The following is a 22,243-nucleotide window of genomic DNA, read 5'->3' as shown; positions in this document are numbered from 1 at the left end:
TACGATCAACCAACCTAAAAAATATGCATACAGACTGACAAACCTAAATTAATTTTTAATACTATCACAATTACAACGATAAAACAATGAACAAAAAATCAATATCAAATTTCATATTTATATACTGAATCTGTTTTGTGCTGCTGTAGATATTTGTCAAACTTCTCGTTCAATGCAACAGTAAAATAATTCCTCCAGTCTCCCACCTTACCTGAAAATGGTAGAAATTCAAGTTTCAAGATGAGAAAGCTCCACATTACTTTTTTTCTTTTGAAAGTAAATAAATTTTATTAATAGTCAGACTATATACATATACTGTAAAAAAAACCGTCAACTTCAAGTTTGAAAATTTGAATCCTATATGTGCATCTCAGCCATTGGTGAATTTATAAGAACCTTGACCTTGCCTTTTCTGTATAAAGACACACCCATTGTGTCTTCTTTTACGCTGGCTGCCGCTGTCTTTAGATTTTGAAAGGAACATTTTTCAGCAATTACACTGGCAAGTTTATCGTCACATGGTTTATCCATAAACAACGCCAAACGCTTTATTTCACTAATTGGATCCTGTAAAATGTAAATAAGAATTTTATATTGACATTGAAAAATGAATGTTTATATTAACTTTTTTGAAGCAATTGTATTTCCTTTTTGGGACATACCTGATAATTAAACCAACTACACGTACGTATTATAGTTGTTTGTATACTAGTATTCGTTATATCTCTTGACAACATTTTACGACCTTAACATGTCCTTGAAACAATGCAGTAGTACAGCAAATGCAGCAGTTAGATAGATTCCAAGTGAAATGTACCTGTTGAAGATCTTCGTACATAATGCAATGGACTGGATGGTCGGGATGTTCATTAATGTACTTTTCCCAGGCTAATGTATAGATTGTCCAGGCGCAGAAATACACTAAACACACAAAAAATATTTGTTTCACAGTTGAAAATAGCATAGATTGAAAGAAATTAGTATTTGAATTTTCAAAAAAAAAAAAAATCTACATGACATTGTACATTTATTGTATTTTTTCCCCAAGATAACGAAAATGTTCTCTCCCAAGAAAGGATTGTATTAATATATACTTACGAAACATAAAATTACACCCCCTACTTTTTTGCAAATATTTACATTATATAGGCATTGAAAAAATGGGGTTTATCAATTTTTGTTGGTTTAGCCCACCACTTTCAATTAGCCCCCCCCCCCCCCCTCTTCGATTTGCTTCCGACGCCCATGCATAGCATCTTAATATAATTTTTAAAAACCTGATTTCAGATTTGACAACTGCATGAACCTGTTTGAAAGTTTTAATTCCAATATTTCATGATGAGGATTTTCCAGTCATGCATTTTTTTCTGTCTTTTTGAATTTTACATCATATCAGGGACCTATATTTCAGTTAATATATACACAGGTCCCTGATCATATTTTGTACATACTACATGTCATCGAATCGATTTCTGGACATGCAGATGGCTCTGACAAGGCTTTTCAATGGGTATACATAAAAAATATTTTAACGTGTTGATTTTCATATTAGAGTTTGACCGTCTTTAAGAAACTATAACCTTGACCATAACTTTTGAACGATTAGTCCCAGGGCTTTTGAGAAACTTGAATTGCAACCCCCGTAATAAGCTGCCATACGGAGGCCTCAGTGTTTCACAAACACATCTTGTTCTTTATGTAAATATTTCAAACCTCAATATCTATAAATTCTCGGATATTTATTTTGACTTCGACAACGCGCAAAGTTCTACGGGTGATATACATTTACGTGTGTATTTAATATAATACCTAAACCAATCCATTACCCTTCTCCTTTCGAATTCTTTGTTCTTCGAAAATTGACAAACAAAAATATTTACATTTGTAGTAAGGCAACCGTGGAATTGATTTGAATACCATTTTCGTGTATACTCATGCGTAGACATATGTACACGGAGAAACGTGCACTAACGTGACGTCACAATGAGGCTATACAGAGAGGTTAGAAAAATGCAACAATATAGGGCAGCAAGAAATTCAAATATTGAGCACAGGTACTTGTGGACAGGACCCCCCCCCCCCCGATATTCAACCCCAGGGCTTATTTGACATTTTTTTCACAATTTATATTTAGTACACTTATTCAACATGTTTGCAATAGCCTAGGAACAGATCGTCAAAACCACAAAATAATCGCTCCTCAAAAAATACCCCCACTATACATTATAAGAGAGATTATAATGTATAGTGGGGTATTTTTTTGGTTTTGACGATGTGTTCATATTGCAAACATGTTGAATATGTGTACTAAATATAAATTTTGAAAAAAATGTCAAATAAGCCCCGGGGTTGAATATCGGATGGGGGGGGGGGTACTGTCCACAAGTACCTGTGATATTGAGTATATTTTTAATGATGTTTGAAGACATGGAAAATGTAATTCTAAGGAATGTTTTTAAGTTTAGTGTGACTTATTGGTTGAATCACACAAACTTGCATGTAGGCATATTTTTCATGAAGCGCTAGCGCGCTTCATGAAATATGCCTACGTGACAAGTCTGTGTGATTCATAGTCCGAAAAATCCTGGCTTTTTTACGATTTTGATATTTTACATGCCAGGAAAACGTCAAAACCGGCGTCAATGTTACGAAAACTGGAAATTTCGCCGTCTTCAACTGGAGTTGATTTTCGAAACTTGTGAACCGAGCTAAATGCCGAAATCATAATTTATCAAAAGCACAATGCCTATAGTACTCACTAATATCGATGAAAAGAAAATATCACTCCACATTTCGTAACAGGACATGCAAGATTTTAAAATGCACGAAATGAAGACAAATCTCGACAGTGTGATAAAACCTTTTTCAAAGGATTATTTATTTCATTAATGAACCATAAAAACTACATTGGTAAGTTCTTTAAGTATTGTACTATTGATAACTTTTGACTTTGAAATTTAATTCAGTTCGCAAGTATATATATCTAAAATCAACTCATCAATGCAGCCTCTGGCTGGAGGCGGCGATTTCCCAGTTTACGTAATGGCGCCGGTGTAACGTTGAATTTTGACCTGGGTTGAAAATGGACCCAGGGCTCATTTTTCAACGTTGAATACTGAGACCTAAGATGTTGAGTTTAGACCCTAGTCCGTTGAAAACTGAGCCGGGTCGTGGAATATTGATCGTAAAACCGGCTCTAAATTCAACAGCATAAAAACATATTTATGACTTGGTTTTCACAACTGTAATTTAATCCATATGCGTCGGGAGGGGGGATAGGGATGCTTAGCACCCCCCCCCCCCCTATTTTTTTTTTCAAAGATAGACATAATTAAATTTAATATAGGCATTGTTTAACACCCCCCTCAACCCTAAAAAAGGATTTCGGGTTTGGACTACTAGTTTTGACAATGGACAAATTTTATTTTCTTTTTTTTGTCAATTATTTTTAAAATTTGATTTTTCTCTTTGTCAACCCCTCCCCCTGCACTTTCAATTTTCTCCCGATACCAATATAATCAATACACACTTAATTCAGTTATTACATACATTTATTGCATAATAGTGAGGAAAATATGAAGACTTATTCAGCCAGGAAAAAATCATATTCCCCGGGGGCTTCATATGAAGACTTATTCAGCCAAGACAAATCATATTCCTTGAGGGCTTCGCCCGAGGGGAATCCGAATATGATATTTCTTGGCTGAATAAATCTTCATATTTTTCTCACTATCCTGCAATGAATTGTTTATTATACTGAAACAAGAAAAGCCTTTGAAATAAACATAAACTTTCAAATTCGGCACCGCTCTTAAATTCACTTTCATTTTTAACGTTAAGTTACTATAATTTAATTCTGGTTGTAACGCTGTATTTGATTGGATAAAAAATTTCGTATAAAATGGGTTGCATACGTCCCAATGACTTGCGTCAAAAACGTATCAATCCGCCTGACATTACATTCAAATTTTGTACAAATTAAAGTCATTTTGTTGGAACAATCATCTTATTTTCTTACATCAAATGAATGAAAATTATATTATAAGCAATGAATTTAATAGCTACTCATTTTATACGGTATAAACTGGGTTGGAACAGTTTACGCTTTTTAGCTCACCTGAGCTGAAAGCTAATGAATATTTATATTTCTAACAGAAAGGAATGCCTCGTTTAGAAGTTTGGTTTAGAGTGTAATGCCCTAATAAATTTCTTGGACAATTTTGGCTGATTGATGTCTTTATTTTCACACCAGATTTCCAGGACTTTTTGTTTTATGCCCTATTCATAGTTTTATATTTTTTTATGGATGCGATAGATTTTAGAAAGTTCGATGGGACTCAAAAGTCCGATGGTCACGCCAAAGTCCGATGGTCTGTGCCAATCCTCGATGGTCTGACACGCCAAAGTCCGATGGTCCGATGGTGCGGAGAAACAATTAAAGTTTATGACGTCATAGTACTAATGCGCCAAACTAGAAAGCCACACCATGTTCATGATGATAATGTGAATGCAGGAAAACGGCGTCAAGGATTGACGTCGAATTATTGTGACGTCATAAACGTCGATTGTTTCTCCACACCATCGGACTTTGGCGTGTCAGACCATCGCACTTTAGCGCAGCGTATCTCTTTAGAAACGAGCCATCGGACTTTGGCGTCCGTACCGACAACAAACCATCGGGTTTGGCGCAGACCATCGGGGTTTGGCGAGACCATCGGACTTTGGCGTCACCATCGGACCTTGGAGTCTTACATATATACACGGGATGATAGGTTTATTTCTACTACTCTTGAAAAGGGAAAAAATTGAAACTGAAATATAAGTATAGAGATACTGATAAATCCCGTAAAACAAGCTCAGATAATGTTCAAACTCTGGGTTGGGGTCAATATTCAACAGGGTCAATTTTCAACTTGTTGATGTCAGCAGAGATAAGAAAAAAAATTATAAAGCTGTTGAAAAATAACCCCGGGTATAAATTCAACGACTTTTGGTCTCAATTTTCAACGGAGAAAAAACACCTCTGGTTCAATATTCAACGTTGAAAAATGACCCCCGGTTCAATTTTCAACTCGGGTCAATATTCAACGTTACACCGGTTCTGACGTTTTCCTGGCATGTAAAATATCAAAATCGTAAAAAAGCCAGGAAAACGTCAGATTTTTCGGACTATGTGATTCACACACCAATAACTCACACAAAACTTAAAAACATTCCTTAATTGAATCCATGCACTTTGAGATGTTTACAGATGAGAATTAACATTTTAGCACTGTGTACATACAATTCATACAACTGCCACTGTCAACCGCAGATTGCCATCTTCACATGTTGACTACCACTGCGCACAGATGAAAGATATACACATTTTTTCACACACTACATTATATGTTCTATATTAATACACATTATCTTTTTAAGAACACACAGAGCAAACGCAGAACGATCTACTCCAGAGTGAAATCTTATAAAAAATGAAACATTAATTTTTAACACGTAGCTGATTTGATATAATGCAAGTAAACATAACGCATTTGAAAATGTAAATAATAAATTTATTCCATAAATTATCAAAATAATAAGAAAATGACACTTTAATAATAATGAAAATCATTTTTATCAGAATGAGAGAAAAGATCTGTAGAAAATGACAAGTGAATGAAAAGATGATCTTGATGCAGAAATGTGACTAAAACGCCACTATCAAATAATAACTATAGTTAACAACAAAAGTGATGACAAATGTGACTAAAACGCCACTATCAAATAATAACTAGTTAACTACAAAAGTGATGACAAATGTGACTAAAACGCCACTATCAAATAATAACTAGTTAACTACAAAAGTGATGACAAATGTGACTAAAACGCCACTATCAAATAATAAATAGTTAACTGCAAAAGTGATAAAAAATTTGACTAAAACGCCACTATCAAATAATAACTAATTAACTACAAAAAGTGATGAAAAATGTGACTAAAACGCCACTATCAAAGATTAACTACAAAAGTGATGAAAAAGTGATTCTGATGTTGATGATGAAGAAGATAGTCACATCTAAAGTAATGGACTTGTAGTTTATGCATCAATCAGTGCTGTGGCTTGAACCTCCACTAACAGAGTTTTAGCTGCAGTCATTCAGATGTCCCAAGGCTGCTGTAACACAGAAAACTCCTGATTTCAGTTAACATCCTGAAACTTGGCCATAAAAAAGTCATCAGGATCACGCTGACCAAAGAGTTTCCTTATACGTGTCCCCATTCTCTCAAACAATCCTGATTTTCTGAAGTAGAACGTTTGGTCTAACTTCCGTGTCATGGCGGGATCATTGTTGTTCTTAGCTAAGAAATCTTTGGTTTTGATCAGTTGCCTTTGAAATCGTTTTATCTGTAATAAAAAGAAATCAAACTGAAAACATTTTGCAAAAAGTAATTGAGAATCTTTTTTAAGCTGAACGACAAACACAAAACATGAAGACAAGTACGTAATGCTAAAGCAGGATGCTTCTGGAATATTATACTAGCATATAGTTAGCATTTACTTACATTGAAAATGACTTCCTCGCTGTCTTGTAGAATTCGGAGGTATCTCTCAGCTGCTTTGTCTTTACCTAATGAAAAAAAAAAAACCGTGATTGGAGCAATTCAGACTAACAAATTTCTAAAACAGGGATAACTTGAACAGTTTAGCTATCCATGCTCAAAGAGCAATATAAGATATAGTAACAAGAGGCCCATGGGCCACATCGCTCACCTGAGAAGCTTTGACCATTTTGTTCTTTACCAGATTTCCACCCTGTAATACATATTGCGACCCTACCCAACCCCACTGATCATAATTTAGACATTTTAAAATATACACTACCCTAGAATGCTTCCATGTGCACATACGTTTCAGCTTTTCTTGCCCAGTGGTTCTTGAGAAGAAGATTTTCAAAGATTTTTCCTAAATATTTCTATGTAAAACTTTGATTCCCCATTGTGGCCCCGCCCTATCCCCGGGGGTCATGATTTGTACAATTTAAAATCTACACTACCCAAGGATGCTTCCACATAAGTTTCAGCTTTTCTGGACCAAAGGTTCTTGAGAAGAAGATTTTCAAAGATTTTTCCTATATATTTTTATGTAAAACTTTAATTCCCCATTGTGGCCCCGCCCTACCCCTGGGGGTCATGATTTGAACAATTTAAAATCTAAACTACCCCAGGATGCTTCCACATAAGTTTTAGCTTTTCTGGACCAGTGGTTCTTGAGAAGAAGATTTTCACAGATTTTTCCTATATATTTCTATGTAACATTTGATTCCCCATTGTGGACCCGCCCTACCCTCAGAGGTCATGATTTCAATAATTTAAAATCTACACTACTCCAGGATGCTTCCACATAAGTTTCAGCTTTTATGGACCAGTGGTTCTTGAGAAGAAGATATTCACAGATTTTTCCTATATATTTCTATGTAACATTTGATTCCCCATTGTGGACCCACCCAACCCTCAGAGGTCATGATTTCAATAATTTAAAATCTACACTACTCCAGGATGCTTCCACATAAGTTTCAGCTTTTCTGGACCAGTAGTTCTTGAGAAGAAGATTTTCACAGATTTTTCCTATATATTTCTATGTAAAACTTTGATTCCCCATTGTGGCCCTGCCTTACCCCCAGAGGTCATGAGTTGTACAATTTAGAATCTACACTACCCCAGGATGCTTCCATATAAGTTTCAGCTTTTCTGGACCAGTGGTTCTTAAGAAGATTTTTCCTACATATTTCTATGTACAACTTTGATTCCCCATTGTGGCCCCGCCTTACCCCCGGGGATCATGAGTTGAACAATTTAGAATATATTTTTACACTAACCCACATAAGTTTTATCTTTTCTGGAGTGGTTCTTGAGAAGAAGATGCTTTTTGATTCCCCCAGGAGGTCATGATTTAAAAAATTTAAAATCATAAGTTTAAGCTTTTTTTCTGGACCCAGTGGTTCTTGAGAAGAAGATTTTCAAAGATTTTTCCTATATATTTCTATGTAAAACTTTGATTCCCCATTGTGGCCCCGCCCTACCCCTGGGGTCATGATTTAAACAATTTAAAATCTAAACTATCCCAGGATGCTTCCATATAAGTTTCAGTTTTTCTGGCCCAGTGGTTCTTGAGAAGAAAATTTTTTAATGACCCCCACCCTATTTTTGCCTTTTCTTGATTATATCCCCTTGTAAGGGACTTGGCCCTTCGTTTTAACAATTTAAATTCCCCCTTCACGCAAGGATGCATTGTGCCAAGTTTGGTCAAAATTGGCCCAGTGGTTCTTGAGAAGAAATATGAAAAGTTTACAGATGGACAGACGGACGGGCGACGGACAAAATGTGATCAGAAAAGCTCACTTGAGCCTTCGGCTCAGGTGAGCTAAAAACGCAAAAAGAATTTATTTTCAGCCATAAACTAATACTCAGAGAGAAAAAACTGGAATTCTGGCGATTTTAAAGAACTCTACATTAACTCAAAAGTCCTCTTACGATTTGGTCCAAACCAGAAAGAAACCATATAAACTTGGTTTTAAAAGACATAAATGACAAAATAACTTACCACTTTTGGTTAGATACAGAATATGCTGTGTCCACATTCTTTGAAGTGTATGTAAATCTGTCTCTGTAATCATATTCTTTTTCAAACCTTCCATGAACAGATAGGCAAATATGATGTACTTCTTCTGTTCTTCTGATAAACAAAAAGACATTTTTTAATAATATATATAATTGCGATACAGACAATCAACTTTATCAATCAGAAGAAAAAAAGTTAAATATCTTACCGGCAATGTCTTTCCTGTTTGAAAATGAAAATCCACCATCTTTACTCGCAGTTTCTTTTCCGTAGAGGAAAATTAAAATTTGTAGAATCTGCTGTCTCTGGAATAATGAATAATGATAATAGGTATTCGGGTATTTGCTTACAAATTTCATTACATGTAACATCAATTTACGTTGTATGTATGCTGTAAATTAGTTTATGAATTTATTTCTTAAGCTTTGCTCAAAATCACATAACAATCAGATTTTTTAAAATGATGCTTACAACTGGGGTCATGGTCCGTGTGTTTGTCTTTGATAAATACTGAAGCAGGCTTGTCCTTAGACGCTGTTCCATAGTTTTACTTCCCAATTTCTCCATCATAGCAAACGAAATATGTATCACAGATTTACAACGTGTGTTATTTTCTTGCTGAACGACGAAAAATGGTTCGCAACTATTATGACGTCAGTGTACTATGATGTGGTTTCATTGTGACGTCATTAATGCAAGTAAAATTGAATACGGTCTTCGATACGGAAAAATGTAAAATGTATGATTCAAGCAGATTTTTCACCTGAACATATTTACGTCGTCTTGACTTTTGAAAACAGTACATGTATTAATAAATACCAATTGCAAGAAAAAGTATTACAACTATAACGATAATATAGTATATTATTGCCTGACGCCACGGCGTCAGACACTACTAAGGATCAAGATTTCCTAGGTGCGAAGCTAAGAGGGCACAGTTAGCCGAAAAAAAATTTGTGCATGCTGATTATCATTGGATTTTGTTACCTGCGTTTCAACACAACAGTTAGCAGAAATTAAAATAATCATATTACTTATATAATATATTGGTGTATTTATTTCCTTTAGTTTTTTGGCACGCAGCTATTTATTTCATGCGAGTTCCTATACGGACATGCGCGTTTGACCTATTTTTCTGCATTTCCACACTAATTAGTACTGGCCAGATTAATCCATTTTTCTTCTAGGTAATGGAATTTCGCGCCAAAAGATCACGTGTAAGTTTTTGCGCCCTTTTCCTGGACTATTCTATTGAATGGAAAGGTAAGCTGCATGAATAATGTAAAGTCTGTTCTTTTTTTTTGTCGGAATCTTGATCGAGCTTTGAAAAAAGCATATCGGTGATATTGTGAAGTGAATTAGAAGTTACATCATTTTAAAGTGATAAAAACGAAACGAACAAAGACTTTTTAAGAGGATTACATTTGATCATACCCACCCCACCCCCAGGATTGAGGAAGTTTATTATTTTTTAATCGTAAAATATTTTGATGTGGACCTTTTTTACGAGATTTTTCTCTCACCGTCAAGTTTGTTTTTCATGCACATTTCAAAAATTTCATTAATTTTTTTTGCAAAGATAGACATAATATATGCATTTAAAATTAGGGTTTACCTTATTTTTGTTGACGTATAGCCCCCCTCTGCCCCACTTTCAATTAGCCCCCCCCCTTTCAATTTTCTTCTGATTGCCTATAAAGTTATGGCCAAAGTTATTTTTGAAGGTATGTCAAACTCCAAGGCCAAGATTAAAGAGTCTAAATCAATGATGTACTTCGGGAAACGACTTGCTACAAGAATTATACATGTAAAACATAAAATTTCTCGCATCAACTGCACAAAACTTTGAATAGGGTTAAAATTTGATATTTTTTTTTTGTTGCAAAAGGGGTCAAACTCGACTTAAAGGTCAAGAGTCAAATATTTTCATACCCAAAGAAATGTCTTGTCAGAAGGAATAAGTACGTGAAATTAAAAACCATACATTTAACTAATAAAAAAACTATGAAGATTATTTTTTTAAGATGGACAGGGTAAAAAATATGAAATCCCAAGTACCAAACATTGTCAGAAGAAATACACCTGCAAAATGAAGTTTGAAAGCCCTAGCATTAACTGTTCAAATGTCATGGTCAAGGTTAAGATTCGGTAAAGTTTTGCAAAAGTAGGTCAAACTCTAAGGTAAAAAGGTTAAGAGGTCAAATATGGTGGTACTGAAAGAAAGATATATATTGTCACAAGAAATAAACATGCGAAATATGAAATCTATAGCTCCCACGAATCAAAAGTAATCGGGTATTCATTGTACGTTTGAGCTTTTGGGAAGAGAGTCCAAAAAACAAAAAAAACTTAATCTAAACAGACAGGTAGACGGATGGTCAGGGCAAAAATCATACCCACGTAATCGAAGACACGGGGCATAAAATAAAAAGTTTTGCGGGGAAGTTTCATAAAAATTACAAATTCAAATAGTTTTCTAAGTTGCTTATAATATATTTTTTACTTGCTCCGTGTTTCTCCATGAAAAAATCCATATACTGCTTGAAGGTACCATGGAAGTCAATTTTCTCAACGGTATGATGGTAAAACGACACTGCCACGTCTTTTGGATTGCGCTGGACAAAAACAACCTTACAACGTTTCTGTAACATTTGTTTTGGAAGACTACTGGGGCAAAAATGTGTGTTAAACACCCGAGGTGAGGCAATGCACTCTAGCACTTCCGGAGTGTGGAATTCCAGCATGTAGCTTTCCTTTTCTTTAAGGTGGTATTCGGCATTTTGTTGTAGAAGCATATTCATAATTTCCCATGTCCAGTGAGTACCTTCCATAGATAAAAAGGTATACATGTATATTAATTACCTTACTGACATTTAATAAATTCTTTGATTAAATCAGTTTGGCTTCGAGTAATACTGTATACTGTATATGTATCATCTTTATATTTCCAATTACATTAAAATACTGGTTTGGTGGCTCGTGATGAAGTAACTTTACCTTTTAATTTTTCAAAATATTTTATTGGCCATCCACAACAATTCGCCATTAATCCTGCAGTTACCATTTGACATTTAAAATATCATACCAAGTTTTAGGATAACTATTTTCTATATGTTTACCTGCCTTAGGATAAGCACACAAGAAAAAGTCGTCCGAACTGACGTTCATTTCTTTAAGTCTTGGAAAATTGGTCTTTGGGTTTGGATACTTCCCCTTTTGAACACTCTTTGCATTAAGGCACAGTCCTCCAGATTCTATCAACTCCATTACGTTTCCATGATCGTCTGCGACTTTGGTGACGTCCTCCTCGGACACCGTTGTGTCATAAACTGAAAATCTTCAGATGCTTAGTTTTTTTTTTTTTAGATAAGAATAATTATAAGCCACAGACGATCCTGGGGGGAAAGCAGCATTAGTTTTGGTACTTTGCTTACCATGTTGATTTCATTATTTTGCATGGAGCACGAAGTTTTCATGTATGTTTTGAATACACCAGGAACAGCTTATTTAAGGGAGAAGAGGAAAATCCTCTACATATAGACTGAAATCCATGATTATATATTCAAAATGATGTCCTTAGGAAAATTGGTCAAATTGGTTATAATATTTCTCATGATTTAGCTGGTATTTTGTTACTTAATACTGCTATCTGATATGTGTATTTGTGATATGTTTGTGACCTGTTTTGATTTTGATAAAAGGAAAAAGGGCGAAGAGGTGCTTTGATATAATACTAAAATACCCCACTATGAATTTATCTTAAAAGACTATTGCATGATTACATTCGGTTTGCGTTGATATGCAATTTCTGGAATCCTTGCTACATGTACATTGTATATCGCCTTATAATCTTTCATTCCGGACTGTTTTTCGATTAATTTTAAATTAGAACCATAAGGAACTTGCTTTGATAGCAAGATAGTAGATAAAAGAGCCCTTGCATGGCTGGGTGGTTGTGGCCATTTTCAAACTACTAGTATTTTAATCTCCTTTGGAAGAAGAGCTCCATATAAAGGAACAAAAAAGTTATCAAATTTTAAGACTAAAATTTAAAAATATATGAAATTTTTCTTGCCAAATGATAGCTGATAGCTAAAGATATCATTTCTAAAAAATGTTATATTTGATGGTTAATTTGTTGACCCCCAGCCTCCTTAGGCCGAATGAATAAAAAGCGTACAAACTTCACATATTGCACTAGGTAAGGTGTACCTGTCCATTAATCTCATACAAAACATTTTTACAAACTTATAAACGCTTTTTTCCGAGAATTTCCTACAATTTTTAAGACTAGATCGTTTGATATACATGGCTATTCTGATCACTGTGCACTTACCCATTTTTGCTTGTAATATTGCACTTTATAGACCATTTATATGTATCAGCAAAAGTGTAACCAGAGTCTTATTTGAATGTTTATAAATGTTGCATTAACCCTACTTAAACTAGATAACGAACGCTCTAGATGTTGATGTAGGGTATATATCCTTAAGTTATGTAAGTGTAAACACTTTGCCAACTACACAATGTAGGTTACAAACTATGTTATCAGCTTTATAATGAAAAGAGAAAAGTGGGTCCATCATATTTTAATTGTGGAGGATGGGTAAACAAATGGTTTGTAAAAACTGACGCCCCCGTCTGGCACTGCGGCAAACGGTGAAGTTTGAATTTTTAATGCAAGTCAATGTCAAGAGACAAAAAAATATTGGTACGGAAAGAAAGATTTGTCGCAAGGAATCACCTGTAAACCTGCAAGCACTATCATTAACTATAAAAAAAAGTTTATATAGCCAGAGTTAAAGCTTTTTTAAAAAAAGGTCAACCTCAAAGGTCAAGGTCAAATTATAAAAAAAACATGAGAGTGCATAAAGCAAGGTCTTGTCATTCGGAAAACAATTGAAGCACTAACCATTCATAAGTAATAGCCAAGGTTAAAATTTTCCAAAAGTTGCATTGTCAAACTCCAAGATCAAGGACAAAGTAGATACCCTAGAGAAGATCTTGTCATTTAATAAGAAATATGAAAGCCCTAGAACCAACCGCCAAAATAATATTCAAGATTAAAGGTTTTCGAAAATTGGTAAAATTCAAAGTAAAAATGTCAATTGTATTGGTACCCCAGGGAAGGATCTCTCATGTAAAAAATATACCTGTGAAATATGAAAGAGCCAGAATCAAGAATTCAAACGGTATGACCAAGGTTAAAGTTTTTGATACAAAAATGATCAAATTCAAAGGTCAAAGTCAAAATTGTTGATACGCAAGGGAAGCCTTAGTAAAATGAAATATACAAGTGAAATATGAAGCTCTTGCACCAGCCCTTCAAACGTTATGGCCAAGGTTAAAGTATGGTAAAATTTTGTAAAAGGCAGTCAAACTCCAAGGCCTAGGTCACAAAAATCAAATGTGATGGTAAATCCAGAAAGGTCTTTTTACAAGAAATATGCATGTGACATATGAAAGCCATAGATCTAATAAACCAAAAGTTATGGACAAGGTAAAAGTTTTTACGCACAGATAAACATATAGACGGTCAAATCGAAAACTCTTGGCCAGCAAAGATAGGGTATGGTTTGTCGTTCTACTAAATTAACAAAAATACTCTTCTATTTTTTATTGCAGTAAAAAAAACCTGGTCATTGTTACTCACAATCAAATGGTTTTTTTCCCTCCTGAAAAATATTTAACCCAATTTTTTTTTACTATAAAAAGAGCTTGTCCTCCGACATCCAAATAACCTGGTTCTAATGTACCTGGATAATCTCTTTCAAAACTAAAATATTTATAAAAGCGTGATGACTTCAACTTTTTTTACCGTCAACTTCCATTATTTATGTAACAATATTACCTTATCACCTGCATATGAAGCTAGTGTCTCCTAGTTGATTTGATACGTACAATGTAAGAGCATGTTCTAAGTATGAAAATTTTCTAAAAGAAGACAAGCTATTGACAAACAAGATAATGAAATAAGGATATAAGCGCACGTTCTATTACTTTTCAGCAAATGCAATCTATCATTAAGTACCTCCTCTTTCTGGATCCGCGCCTGAAGGATCCAATGACAGAATTTCGTACGGCAAAGAGGTGTGGCTTAAATCGTCGTTGTCAACAACAGTTTAAAGTTGCTGATGTTATTTAACCACTTAACCATATGACTTAAAATGATAATCTGGGTCATCATTTGAGAGACGCTAATGATGTAGCTTTGAGAATGTTACGTCTTACTGAAAGTCCAAGGATAACAGAGAATTGTACTACCATAGATTTACAATCATTCGTAGAACACATATCGCATCCCTTATATTGCTGTAAAATGGAGGCGTCCCCCAACTTTATTGTGAGGCTGGGGTAATCCACTTTATTCAAAATTTCCATTTTTAGTTACCCTCATTTTTGTTTCTGTAAACCTTCAAGGTCTTCTACGTAAAAAAAAGATTCCACAGTAAACATTGTCGAATCCATAACCTGTGTAATTCCTTTGTCTCGGTCTTTTTTCATTCCCATCTTACTATTTTCAATGTTCTTATACTGTTTAATTCGACAGTCAGTCTTAACTAACACAAAAGAAATGTTTTCCATTGCATTTTGAATTACATAGGTTTCACTGTATTTACAAGAGCATGCTGTCAATGTCATGTATACATTCTTTAAAAAAAAACAAACACTATCAACATTTCAGTGTTTACTTGTCATGAACATTGGTTTATAAGATCCAAAGGGACCGTTTTAATTATCATTCTCCTACTGTAACAGTCCAAAAAATCTGCAGCTAAGATTTCTTAACCATTTCCGTAGACCAATCGTAATGTCTACTAATTTTCAAAATAAAATGTTCTGTCCATCTTTTCTCATGATCTGTAACTAAAAGGTTGGAGAACACAAAGCGTGCACATCAAATCCAACCTTTTCCTGTGTCCACAGCTTCACATGCTAAACACATGTCCTTGTGTAGTCAGAATCTAACAATGAACAATGCATGTTTTAAATTTCATATCTATATACAGAATCTATCTTATGTTGTTTTAGATATTGGTCAAACTCTTCGTTCAGGGCAACAGTAAAGTGGTTTTTCCAGTCTCCCACTTTCCCTGAAAAAGAAATAAAATTGTTATCAACATTAAAATTCTTTATAATGAATGGAAAACTCTTTACATGATAACTTCAGACCATTTTTTAAAGAAAATTATGTTTGCTTGCCCTCTCCCGACTCAGGGTAAAAAGAACTTGGGTCGGTAGGTAGGTGGTTAAATTTTTCTCTCAGAAATTTTCAACGTATATGTTCACAGTATGAGAAAATTCAGGAATAAAAAAAAATAGGTTGAAAAAAAAATTAAGTTCATTTTTAGATTGTAAACAAACATTATTTAAAGATGGCCTCATCTTGACTAAACTAATTTTAGGTATCTATATCCTATATTCTACCTTCCAAAGCACAAAGAATAAAAATCTGTTTTTTAAAATTAAAAATATATATACTGTGCACCTTTTCTATACATTGTCATCCCATGCGAGTTGCTGTTTCCCCCTTTGATTGTGGCGGACGCAGTCTTTAAGTTTTGAAAAGAACATTTTTCAGCGATCTGATTGGCTAGTTGATCATCACATGTTTTTTCCAAAAAGGAACTCAAACGCTTTATTTCACTGACTGGATCCTATTTAAGATTAAAAAAAATATTTAAAATTACACAAACTATTTAACTGGCTATCATTAACCAACCAAAGCAATGGGAGATCCTTTACTTTTTAAAATGTACCAAACTTTTAGAATCCTAATCAAACCATATTTGTTTTATGTAATTCCCTTTTTTCAAGAATACATTTTTCTAATGTAAATGTAAACAATTTAAACATTAAATATAAATAATATTTTCTTTTGAAACTATTTCTTGATTTTTAAGCATACATTTTTGTGGTTTCTTGATCAGTGTATCCAGATCATGTATCATTCAACACACATAATTCATACGAGATTAAAGAAACGTAAGATACCTGTTGCAAATCTTCATACATGATGAAATGTACAGGGTGGTCCGGATGTTCTTTAAAGTACTTTTCCCATTCTAATGTATAGAGAGGCCATGCACAGTGATACACTACAAAGAAAATGCTTCGTTAGTTATTTTGATATGTTTAGATACTTTAATATACACTGTACACATTGTATATATTTTTTTTCGGAATAGTTACACGATGTTTAATTAAGTCGTTTTTTATCGATACCCAGCGATTTTTACATAACCTTTGTTAAATATTTTTAGCAAGAACTATCTTATATTTCCTCCAAAGCATAAAATTGATATATTTATCATGATATTAAATGGTGTGATATCAATACCCTCTTAATAATACCAAAATGAATTCCTCGCTAACTTGAATAGCTAAAAATATAGGTATTTGAATGGTATAGTCAGAATTATCTTTAATTTCAAATATACTTAGTACTTTCAGAAAATAACATTTCATTGATTGAAAATTCACTGGTAAAATTTTAGTTTTACAAAGCATTTTTACTTGGCCCGTGTTTTTCCATGAGAAAGTCCATAAACTGAATGAAAGTGCCGGGAAATTTTGTCGTTTGGATACAATGATAATAAAACGACACTGCTACGTCTTTGGGATTGCGTTGAACAAAAACTGTCTTGCAGCGTTTCTGAAAAAATTGCTGAGGCATATTATTTGGTCGTAGGTGGGTGTTAAACACTCGTGGTGACGTCACGGACTCCAGCACTTCCGGGGTGTTGAATTCTATCATGTGGGTTTCCTTCTTCAGTGGATGGTATTCTGCGCTTTGCTGAATAATCATACTCATGATTTCCCAAGTCCAATGTGTTCCTTGAAAGGATAACTAAAACTATAGTAAAATATAGAATTTTAAAGCTGTTGTAACGGGATAGCGCTTAATGGCTATCACACTTCTGACGCCAAAAATTGTAACGGGATAGCGCTTAATGGCTATCCCACTTCTGACACCAAAAATTGTAGCGAGATAGCGTCCAATGACTATCTCATTTAAGTATTGCTATAGTGGTTCTAGAAGACAGGAGTAAACTCCCTTTTTAAACACTGAGTAAACAACTCTAAACTCGAAATTTAAGTTTTATTAATTTATTGAGTCTGCAAAACCAACATGAACAATTTTAATACAAAAAAAATAATACCCAGGCCTTTTAACCACCCTCTTCACTGACAAATTTCACAATATTAAATAAATTCTAATAAACAGCCGGATCTCGAAATAATCGAAATATGTGGCTGAAACCTACCTATTAAACTTAATTATTAATGAATAAAAGATTATTAACAACTGGAAATTCAGATACGATCGGATCCTGAAATAATCAAGATATATGATCGTAAATAAATCCCCAAAGCTGTTAAAACTAAACTTTTCCCCAATTAAATTAAACCAATTACCGAATTACAATTAACTGATTTAACAATTAGCAAATAATTACCAATTTTGTCTAAAAGCCCAAAATAATTACGTTAACCCTAACATCAAAAATAGCAGACTCCCCGATTTACGGAAGAATCTCCCCTTTTATACTCTAGTGAAAATTCGTATACAAAACTCTTACGAATTCGTATAAATTCTTACGAATTCGTATAAATTCTTACGGAATATACGAAAAATACGGAAAATCTTATACGGAAAATAGTTCCATATAAATAATTAGATCAATAATAAGTATTTCACCATAAAATAACTTGACTGTAATTCATTTAACAATAATTGATTAATCAATTACCTTATAACTGTACATTTTCACTTCTATACAAAACTCCAGGGCGTATAAATATACACCGCGGATCAAGAGTAAAAATAAACCGGAAGTATACCATAATGCAATGCGCCGCCATGTAAACAGAAAAAAATAAACTGTCTGCAAGCCTACAACACGTGTCTGCACAATACAGGTAAAATACTAGTGAAAAACGTAATTTAAACAAAACATCTAGTGGTTCATACTCTTTTAACAACATTTATACAATTATTTCAACAAGAACATCATTAAATACAAAAGGATATGCATGTATTACATGTACTCGTTCTACTTTCACTTTGCATACGATGACATGAAAAGTGAATCCAATTTTTAGAACATCACTCAATAAATGTACAATGCATACACTCAAATTACTCAGATTTGTAATCTAATTACAAATAAAATATAAGGGGACTTGAAATGACCAAACTTTACACTGTCCTTTATAATTTTTCGCTGATTAAAATAAAAGTTGAGGAATTACTGTCCCTCTCCTTTTTATCTCGCATTTCATTTTAAGTCATAATAATACTTGTAATTAAAAAAACTGATGGATGATTGAAAATTTAACTTGTCTAAATCTAGATCTGTTTTATGATTCTGATGTTTGACCGTTCAAAAACTTGAATTTTAATATTAAAATGCTCTATGAACATATCCAGATGTAGAACTGCAATAGGTCAATTCTTATAATGAACCTATTTTAAATCCTAGGATTTGTAGGAAAATTACGATCTGATATATTTTATCATTCACTTGTTCCAATGAGGAAAAATAAGTAGCATTGTACAAACCTGCTTTTGGATAAGCACACAGAAAACAGTCTTCTGGTTTGATATCCATCTCTTTCAATCTCGGGAAATTGGTTTTGGGGTTGGGAAACCTTCCCAGTTTTACCCCTCTAGCACTGATGCATTGTCCGCCACATTCCAAAAATTCCATAACGTTTCCATGGCTGTCGCTGACTTTAATGATATCTTCTTCGGAAACTGTTGTTTCATACCGTGTTTCTGTAATTTTTTGGGGTTTTATTGTTAAATAAAATCTGCATAAGCGAAAAAGTTTCCATGACAAATGTTAACAAACTGTCGAACTGAAAATGAAATTTGTAACATCAATTTCTCTTTGTCCATTCTTTCCAAGCACTTGGAAAAGAATAATTTTTGTTTTTACGTCAAAAGAATAATATACAAAGAATTCGAAATTCTACAAAAGCTAAAAAAAAAATGTCATTTCGATGCTAAAAAATCCCTTTGTTTCATTTCTCTTATACAAGGACCAAAGGTATATTCAATAACATTTCCATTTCTATTTGTTTTCTCTGCGATAACTCTTTGAAACTTCAAAGATAGGGGAGTTGATTTCTTGATCATTTACGCAAGCCAATCGATTGATCATCGCCATGAAATCGAAAAATCTGACAGTTATTCCTTATATTTTACATGCTCTTGATTCCGCCAATCCACGTGCTCTAAGCCCAGCGTCTGTCTCTACATTTGTCCCGCCCCGCACGTGATTTTTCTTAACCGCGCCTATCGATGAACCAGTGCATTCATGAAGAAATAAAGTACATTAACTATTTGTAATTTTATCTCGGACAAAGACATTGGAAATGTAAATAAATATATGTATGTATAACATCCCCACCCCCACCTCTCGATGTATCAAAAAAAAAATTACTTTCAATTCAAGGCTAAATAGAAACCTTCTCCAAGGATTAACGATGGGATTCCGACATCGACATTTGAGTATATTTATGTTGACAGCAGCATTAAATGCTTTCTCTAACTATCCCGACAAATGACCTATCGATGACATGAGTGCGCCTCCGTAATATTGACCGGGGTAGAAAATGGGACAATACTGAATACACGCCTCCTTTCAGTTTCAAAATAAATATCTAAAGTACGCTTATCGTAAACAAAAATATAATCAATCCTTAAAAATGTCTCGTATTTATACTTACCCATTACATCTGCACTTTGATCATTCATGATAAAAGTAGTAGATAAATCAGTGATAAGGAATAACCAAAAAATATTTATCCAAGCTCCAGTTTTACAAAGCTTGGAGTACCTACGGAGGTCTGCGGATCGGTCAAAGTTATGGAAGCGTAGATCTGACTTTAAACAGTTTCCCTTCATACACAGAGGGTAGCAATAAAGTCTTTATTCTTTATATTGCAGGTGTCCTGTTAGAAGCAATCGATGTCTATTTAACACTGAAAGACACTTAAAAGGTTTAAATTGAGGGAAATTAATTAAACTAATTTGTTAGCTATAGTTCTGGTTCGATGTAAAAAATGTCCTGCATAAATAATGCTGACTTAGATTTAATAAAAATGCCTTGGGAAACTTGTGTGTTAAAATCGTTATTGCGAAATTTTTAACGCTGAGGGACGAAAGCACAAGATGATCCCCTTCTCATCCCTCCTTTTACAATTGCTTGACTTCTCTCTTATCCCCCCTCTTTACTACTAACATTCAACTCATTCGTCCCCAATTTCTCACAACTCACTTAACACCTTCTTCCTCAACTTCAAGAAGTAAAATGCATGTTTTATTATATATTCCAAACTTTAACTGACAATTAGATTACAAAATATGTATAATCAATTTCTTCGTACACTAACAAGCATTCCGTCTGATTCCTTTTTCAAATTGTTTGTCGAAAAAACTTCGTCTTTGCTGGCCTGAATCGGAGGAATCATCAGAAAACAAACTAATTCAGAGAAAAAAGAAGAGCATGCGCGGATCTAAATTGGGGATAGGGATCGGGGGTACTTTTAGAAGGATGGGCGGGGCCATAGGGACTTGTGGTATAAAATTTGATTGCAAAAGCTCAAAAACATTTTGACATATAGCCCATAAATAAAACAATATAAGTTTATGACCTCGACCTTTGACCTATTGACCTCAAAATAAATAAGGGTCTTTCTTAGGACATAGCAAACAGTGGTATGAAATTTGACTGCAAAAACTCAAAGGCTTCTCGAGATATCGATGGAAACGAAAGTGTTAAAACAGACAGAAAGACTGGCGCCACGGACAAACAGACAGACCCAAATTGATATCTCCCACTTTCAGTGAAAACGGGGGCAAAAATCCGGATGCAGAAAACTAAATTGTTAATGAAAAGATTGTAGAAAATCTCCTCTCTAAATTATTTTTAAATTTAGTACATTGTCATTTTCAAACATTTCCTAGGTTAAAGCCAGTGTTCTTTGGACAAAACTTTATAATCGATGAAAAAAGACATGATATCTTAGAACTTGTAGAATGAGGTAAAATTCTTTTCATATTTTATAGAATGCCATAACATGAGGTAAATAATGTAATCATAGGATAATAAATGCTCTTGATTTTTTCTCTCCTTAACATGTCTTGTTTTAAGTTTGCGCTTCCTGGACATACAAGTACTAATGCTTACAAAAACATTAAAATTATAAACCTCAAAGTAGTTTGGATTGGGAAGCTGTCTGTTAGTTCTGTGCCGCAGATCACCTTTGCCTAGAAGTCCTTGTATAGCATCTGAATGATGGATATAATCTTGTTTGTGATGCAATAACGTCTGAGGATCATCCATAAAGCAGGACGATGTATTCTGTCAAATGCTTTGGCAAAGTCGATGAAATTGGCATACAAGTGATACAACGTAGCATTCCATTCATTGCTTTGTTCTAGAATTTGCCTCAAGGAAAATATCTGGTCTGTGCATGATTTTCCTTTTCTAAATCCAGCTTGTTCTTTACGAAGGTATGGGTCTACCACAGAGGCCATTCTGTTTAAGATGACTCTGCTTAAGACTTTGCTGGTAACTGACAACAACATAATCCCTCTCCAATTATTTGTGTCAGCTTGGTCACCTT

The 22,243-nt window shown here is 34.1% G+C and overlaps 2 protein-coding genes across 2 annotated transcripts; both read right to left on the bottom strand.

Annotated features, from left to right (window-relative positions):
* Positions 1-41: 41 nt before the first annotated feature.
* LOC134256731 (uncharacterized) lies at positions 42-20,672 on the bottom strand. The gene is made up of 11 exons (XM_062739407.1): positions 20,342-20,672; positions 19,170-19,385; positions 17,120-17,440; positions 16,598-16,701; positions 16,092-16,260; positions 15,595-15,696; positions 11,722-11,931; positions 11,106-11,426; positions 818-921; positions 403-567; positions 42-206 (listed from the first exon to the last, which is right to left on the bottom strand). The coding sequence occupies exons 1-11, from the start codon at positions 20,517-20,519 to the stop codon at positions 105-107; spliced, it is 1,992 nt and encodes a 663-aa protein (XP_062595391.1). The 5' UTR covers positions 20,520-20,672; the 3' UTR covers positions 42-104.
* Positions 5,975-9,253, bottom strand: LOC134256723 (uncharacterized). Its single transcript, XM_062739400.1, has 5 exons — positions 9,074-9,253; positions 8,811-8,907; positions 8,585-8,716; positions 6,547-6,611; positions 5,975-6,388 (listed from the first exon to the last, which is right to left on the bottom strand). Exons 1-5 carry the CDS (start codon positions 9,170-9,172, stop codon positions 6,182-6,184), a joined length of 600 nt encoding a protein of 199 aa, XP_062595384.1. The 5' UTR covers positions 9,173-9,253; the 3' UTR covers positions 5,975-6,181.
* Positions 20,673-22,243: the final 1,571 nt, after the last annotated feature.

This window comes from Saccostrea cucullata, unplaced genomic scaffold, assembly GCF_032062105.1.
Source record: "Saccostrea cucullata isolate Sc308-1 unplaced genomic scaffold, CSIRO_AGI_Scuc_v1 ctg2097, whole genome shotgun sequence".
In the NCBI taxonomy this organism is placed as follows: Eukaryota; Metazoa; Mollusca; class Bivalvia; order Ostreida; family Ostreidae; genus Saccostrea; species Saccostrea cuccullata.
Note: the sequence above shows the minus strand (reverse complement) of the source record. Positions and strands in the feature narration are given on the sequence as shown.